Here is a 7229-nt window from a genome sequence, read left to right on the forward strand (position 1 = left end):
ACGAAACAGGACCCCATAAAAAACCAGCATGAAATCATACCTTCACTCCTGGCCTAACCCACCAGAAGAGGACGACGTCCTGAGCATGCTTAATAGCCGGCCTAACCCACCGTGCTAGAACACACGCTTTGTGACAAACTCCTTATTTTTGATAAGAGGTACTCAAGTGGGAGTAATTTTTTTTAAAAATAACTGAACTAAAATAAAAGCTTTTGCGATAAAAACTAATAAAAAATCATAACTAAAAAGAAGAATTAACTAAACATTTATTTATGTAAATTATATAATGCATTAATATAGACCATACACAATCAAGAAGACGAGCATCAAGCAGCTAAGACGACCTCGCCACACTCAACCCACAGAATGGCTGAACACAACCGATATGCAGCTCACAACCACAACTCAAAGGATTTGAAGTACGACTTGACTCCGAAGCAAAGAACTTCATTGAAACAGACCAATGACCACCTCGATGTTCAAGTATACGTACAGATCCGAGTTACAGGGCATTCCCTCCAAACTCGAGCTTCACGCCATTCCCAATCCAGATCGAAACACAGTTCTCCACACCGATCAAGAACAGACGATCAAAACAAACCAATTGGAAATCAGATTGATTTTGTTGACGGTCTCAGTCATCGTTGAATGACAAAACAGCCTCGATGGTTCCAGCTTCCTGGAGCTCACACCTCCAAGGTCGGAATAGAAATGGTGCTCGCAAAATACAAACGATCATCATCCATCCTCCATTACAGAAAGAAGTCAAAAGAACAAAAAATCTGTAAGCCCCGGATGGGTGGAACCTGATCCAAAATATATATTATTATTGGTTATAAATTAGATATTTTATCCCTATAAAATATTATAGACTAACCAATTACACTCCATCTAACTAACAACCCACTCATTTGTAAGTGCTGAAATTACTTGTAATTTCAGCACCAGAGCAGATTGAATTTAACTTACAACTTAGTTGCCTTTTCCAAGAGACCGACTCGTAACAAAATCAGTTTACTCTAGATCTATTGAGACTAAAAGATATAAGAGGAAGATTAAGATCGGTATTAGACTAAGAAGTTGCACGAATCTATCCGGCCGAAAATAAGATAGCGTGACGAGCAGACGTTGTACCTTATCTGAAATTACTCTATGAGTTAGAAATCCATCACAACTCAATTGAGCAGGTTAAAACTACGTACTGCGCTTGCTCAAATTGGTGCTCTTTCAGGGAAAAGTTTTCATAATTATTGGATTTATTGCACCACTTGGAAAACAAACTTTTTATTATTGCTGTCCATAGAAATGATCCTCTCTATGGGACCCCTGTTTCTGATTTGAAAAGGGTGATAATTTTACCTTCGATGGGGATAAAATCAAATCGCAATCCTATATCGAAAGGCGGCATATCTAAAAGAAAAAGGAATTGCTTGTTTCCTTCATTATTTCCATTCAAGTATTCTACAATGACGAGTGCGAGTGAACTCATATTCAGCCACGTGAACAATACTGTTTCCCTGTTTTATTTTGTAGGACTGCGTCTGTGGTGCGTGTGTTGCTGAACTAAATTTTCCATATACTTTATTCATGCTGCGGCCATATTCTCCCTTACTCCAATTTATAGAGTCACTTAATAAAACAACACGGCTCTTTTTATCAGCTCGCAATTTTATGAAATCGAATATTATACGGTAAAAGACGCGGTTGAGTGCGCGGTTTTCATTTGTACAAATTCTCTACAAGTCATTTTATCAACGATAAATTATTTTTAAATACACACGTCTTTTTTGCACACGAAAATTTTAAATGTACGCTGCGCGTTCATTTTCTTAGTAAAAAATGCTATACCGTGATTGACTGAAAAAGCTAATCTAACTATCAAAAAATGGGGTCAAGGGCAAACATTCGCTATGTCAAACATCCGAACTTTTACATTAATTAAGTAATAATTTGTCGTTAAAATTTCAAAAACAAGTTGGTCTGTCATCAGTTATCCAATTTAGTCCAACTTTGTCGAATCTCTGTTTAAGGTCGCCGGTCGGTTTAAGACCGCTATCTTACAGATTGATATGAGTTTGATTTCAACCTAACCTTGGTTGAGCAGTGTTTTCTAAGGTACCTTGAGGCTTCAAAAAAAAGAAAAGGTCTTCAAAAGAAAAGTTTTAATCTAAGGAATTACACGAACTTGTTCAGCCGAAAAAAGATAGCATGAAAAACACAAATTGAAGTTATGATAGAAAACTATTCTGTAAATCTATGGCATCCTCAGTTTTGGCTAAACTTTCGACGCATTTGAGCAAAGCACCCTCCACAAAATCGACCAAATTAACTAAATTTTGTCCCAAAACTATAATTCAAAAATTACAGTCTAGAAAAATACTACTTTTTATTCAAAATTTGGCTGAGTGAAAAACAAATTGAACGATTTCAAGTTTGCAAAAATTGCTATTTTTATTAAAATCAATTGTGTTCAAAAGTATTCAATATTTTTGTAATAACACTGATACGCAATAAAAGTTTTTTTTTGAGGCAAATAATAGTTTTTTTGAGGCAAGTAGGAAAAAGTTCATTTCGTTTCAAAAGCTTTGTGAAACTACTCGTTTCTTAGTTTGGCACAGTTTGGCCTCGTAATGTGGTTGGCTCAAAAATAAAAGTTTGTTCCGTCAACTAAAACAACTTTATCACCTCTATACCGTGTGGGGGCTCTCGATCATTGACTCGTTCCAAGTTTCTTAAGGTGTTATATTTTATGCCAAGAACAAATTGGTGTTGCATTGCCTTAAAAATTGATAGTAACGCAAATTTCGTGAATAGAAACTGATAACTTTTGTTTTCTATTTTGACAATAACCGATATCTATGCCAAGAAGGAAAAAAAACATAGACAAAACGATAACACTGATTTGCAAAACTGTATGAATCTTGCATTTTTAAGTGTATAGAATTTTATGGCAAGCATTATAGTTCTATGGAGGTCAACCCGTGTAGTAAGACTCAGCTTTGCGTTGCACAGTCTTAGAATTTCATCAATGAGCTTATTTTTTGTTGACAGTTTTACAATATAGACTACTTATCACTCATTGCGGTCTTCTCTACATACCAAATTATACTTCAAATTGACAAAATTTACTCAATAATTTACACCTATTGATTATTTGAAATATTCCTGCTTTCGAAATATTCTTTCGAAATATTCCTGCTCGTTGATTTTGTTAGTGTGGGAACCTCAATACAATATGCAATATTATGTCGTCGGGAGTTACAGCAACGACGATTCCTGCAATATATGGCGAGCAGCATCGGTGAGCTTTTTCAACAATATTTTTCCTTAAGATTGCGATCGATATCTAGTTTGGTTGAACAAAAAATTCAAATAGTTTTCATATATGAAAAAGGCTATAGCGAAACCATAGGCATAATATTTTATTCATTTGAAAAGGTAAAAAAATTGCTAAAAAATCTATGATTAACCGTTTACCATTTAGAAGAATCCCTAAAACTGATATTATCTCGTTTTTTTTTCACTGGCGTTTCTAGAATTTCCTCGAATACGGGGATTCGAATTATTATTATTTTTTTAATCTATGCTCATTTTGAACGCCAAAAAGGCCCATTTAGGCATAAATTATATGGCGCAAGCGTACATTTTTAAAAATGAGCCAAAATTACCGTTTTTGAGCCAAAAATTCTGTTTTTGAGTCAATGAAGGTTTTAATTTGAAACTACCAGCAAATATTTTGGTAAATTTGGCTAACAGTGGTGAGAACATTATTGTTCCGACTTTCGATACGAAAGTAACGGAATACTTGTGCTCGGGGTGGGTTTTTTTCAGACAAATTTCGACTTTTTAACTAGCCATTTTTGACGGTAATTTTTACATCATTCAAACGGTATTGTTGTTTTGAGCTCAAATTTTAAAACATATTTTACCAATCATCATTTTTCGTAAAGTTACGGGGGTTTAAAGATTGCCATTTTGGCCAATTTGGGACAATTAACGCGCGATATATTTCGCGCTATTAACGCGTAAGTGGAGAGTTAATCCGTCTTAGAAATCGTTCCAAATTGGTTGAAGGACGCCTATTTGTCATAATTGGTTTGCTACAAGGAGCAAATTAGATTCTTTTGTACTGTATATGGGGTGTGGGAGGATGGTTTTCATAAAAAGTTTTAGAAAATTTTTTTTTCATTTTTTTTAAAATTTCATTTAATTTTTTAATTTTATTTTTGCTCCATAAACCTTAAAAGGCAGTCGGAACAATCAGGGCTTCGCCCTGATACAAGCAGTCTTGTTAGGAGGCAATGAACAAACAAAAGTGAAATTAAACGCAAATTCAGAGTTTTTCTTTTAAAAATCTCTCTTAAATTGTCCATACATCAACTCCTTTGAGTTTTAGCTATTTTTTTTCATAGACCAAGAGCAAGGCATCAGAGCTACCCTCTATGAAACTATCAATTTTTAGTTTCAATTACTTACCAATGTAATCCGGGCCTGAAAATGCCAAATTTTTCAGCTGCACTAACTTGCATCGTAGTGAACACTTTCTTTAACAAGCGGTGTAAAATAATCTTGTATACAACATTAAACATTCTCAGCGAACAAGTTGCATTAATCAGTGCGAAACGTTTATTGATCGTGGCAGTTTTACAATTTATCACGCGGATTGAAACATTTAGCGCATATGAAGAAACTTGACTGTTTCAGACTCGTTTTACGTTGGCAAGTCTTTGAAATCAAATTTGATGGTTTATAGATGCTAGCTCTGATGTTTTGCTCTTGTTCTAAGTAGAAATTTTCCTGAAATTTGAAGGTCATGAAAACAGTATCGACTTCTATGAATTATCAAAGTTTTTTTCAAAATAAAAATTTTACCTAATGAGCTAGTTTTTTTTAAAATTGGAATAATTTTATTAGAAGAATTGTCAATTATAAGTTTTTTAGAAATTCAAAGAGTTTTCAGTGCATTTTTTTATTCGAATTTTTTTTTCAAAAAATAAGTCTATTTACTTGTTTTGTATTTTTTTTGTTTATTTGCGTTCATTGACTTTTTTTTCAATTTTGTATGTTTCATCAAAACTAATCATTCATTTGGCACAGTTCCTTTCTCAAGCCCGAGCTATGTCGCATAAACGTGTTAAATAGGTTCGTGAAGATCATTTGTTGAACTCTCTAGTTGAAAGCAAAATGTTGTTATAAAATTGAACTTTGTTTCTTTTTAAGGCACCAAAATGGATCCGACGCAGCAGCAGATGGTCCGATAGAGGGTACGAAGAGAGACAATGAGAGAAAGTGCGAGAGAAGATCGGAGGGAAAGGGGAGAAGAATGATGTGCTTGACGTCTTTGGTCGTGCTCTACCTGGCCGAGGGGATCAATGTGTCGGCCACCGGACCATTCTTCCCCATCGAGGCAATGGAAAAGGGAGTGTCCCAGTCGATGGTGGGAGTGATCTCTGCCATCACCATGTTCGCCATGTGGCTCACTTCAATCACTCTCCTCTTCCTCGCATCTGATCGGAACAAGAGGCCACTCTTCTACTTTGGACTGTTCACTTCAGCTGCCACGTGTATTCTCTTTGGAGAGTTGCAGCGTATCTCCGACACACACCTCTTCATCGCTTCCTGTCTCGCCACTCGATTCCTCATGGGTGTGGGCTGTGCCTGCATTTGGGCCACAGGCGCACCCATCCTCATCCCATTATTCCCAGGAAAAGCTGGCAAAATATTTGGTTTGCTCGAGTTCTGCGCGGGGTTTGGCCAAATGGCCGGTCCTCCTTTCGGAAGTCTTCTGTTCTCGATCGGCGGCTACAGTCTTCCGTTCTGAGTAGCCGGATTGATCGAAATCGTAGCCGGTTTATTCTGCGTCGTATGCTTGTCTCTTCTAGACAAGAAGCAACAGAAGATAGAAAAGAAATCCCAAGTACATCAGTCGTCTTCGAAACTAGAAGCTTCCTCTTCGGTGATCCATGGAAGTACGCGGTCTCTCCAGACACCGAAGGAGGAGCAAAACAAGGTGTCCAGGACAGCTCTCAAGTTCATTTTTCACCCGGGAATAATTCTGGTGTCTCTACCTGTGCTGACAATCATGTGTGAGGTCGGGTTCTTTCAAGTGGCTCTTGCACCCTACTTGCTGCAAACTTTTGCAATCGACGGCACTTCGTCTGGAAACATTTTCCTCATCCACGCCGCAACTTCTGCAGTCACATGTGCTCTGTTCGGAGTTCTCGTCGACAAAGGATTCGCTAGTGTCTCGTTTATTGTGTGCACTTGTTTGACTGCATTTAGTTATTTTCTTTTAGGTCTTCCTCTCTTAATTACCAACTCACACCATTCGCAAGAAATCACTGCTAAACTGCTCCTCTATGGTGGCCTGGCACTGCTGGGCCTAACTGCCAACGGAGGCTTCGTGCCCGTATATTTCCTTTTTGAAAGAATAGCCCAACTGGCCAAAATTGACTGTCAGTCGAAGATCCGCATCTACGTTTGCACCTGGCTGAACTCTTGCTACGCAGTGGGCAGTATTTTGGGTCAAGTGAGTATAAGTACTGAGGATTATTACTTTTTTCCTGATGAACAGTAAACATGAAAAAAAACTTAAACTGATGAAAAAAGTGAGTTTTTTATTCTGCCCCTTTCGGACCGGGCTATTCTCATGCCCAAAGGACAGAATGCGCAGAACTTCTCAACCAATCAATGCCCTGCTTTAAACTGTCATAATATAACTGATTTTTTTGCTTATTGATTTCGAATTTATGAATATTGAAATCCGATTGGCTGACAAAATTTTCGCGCTTTCGGTCCTTTCCACACGAGGGAGCTCCGCTACGTATCAATTCTGCTTAGTAAAATCAACTTAATTTGCAATTAACTTGATAAAAGCCTGTTTTTAAAGAAAGCATTTTTTGTTTCAGATTGTAGTCGGTGGATTTTTCTTTGAAGCTTTCGAATTCTACAGAAGCTGTCTGTTACTGTCTGTTTTGGCTTCTGCATCCTTTGTTGCTGGACTCTGTTACTTGATGCATTCCGGATTGTTGAAGAGGGCTTATGACAATGAGGATGTAAATGAAACGAAGACAGAGGAAACAGGACAGATCAAAGTGACTAACTTACCAACTGAAATTGATGCCTAACAAAGTTTTAGAAGATACAGTTAATTTTTTTGTTTTTTAAAGCCAATTTTCAGAGCCTGTTTTGGGGCGATAATCAAAATGCAATATGACTTTAAAACTGTA

The 7229-nt window shown here is 37.0% G+C and overlaps 1 protein-coding gene across 10 annotated transcripts; it reads left to right on the plus strand.

The window, feature by feature from the left end:
• Window positions 1–1601: 1601 nt before the first annotated feature.
• Window positions 1602–7229, plus strand: LOC134851480 (MFS-type transporter SLC18B1-like). 10 transcript variants are annotated; one of them, XM_063867587.1, is made up of 4 exons: window positions 1602–2766; window positions 2964–3301; window positions 5221–6529; window positions 6909–7229. In XM_063867587.1, exons 3-4 carry the CDS (start codon window positions 6083–6085, stop codon window positions 7125–7127), a joined length of 666 nt encoding a protein of 221 aa, XP_063723657.1. In that variant the 5' UTR covers window positions 1602–2766; window positions 2964–3301; window positions 5221–6082; the 3' UTR covers window positions 7128–7229. The 10 variants fall into 10 exon arrangements, with proteins under 10 accessions (XP_063723657.1, XP_063723658.1, XP_063723659.1 ...); XM_063867588.1 differs by having other exon boundaries at window positions 1602–2115; XM_063867589.1 differs by having other exon boundaries at window positions 1602–2115; window positions 3052–3301.

This window comes from Symsagittifera roscoffensis, chromosome 7, assembly GCF_963678635.1.
Source record: "Symsagittifera roscoffensis chromosome 7, txSymRosc1.1, whole genome shotgun sequence".
Taxonomy (NCBI): Eukaryota; Metazoa; Xenacoelomorpha; order Acoela; family Convolutidae; genus Symsagittifera; species Symsagittifera roscoffensis.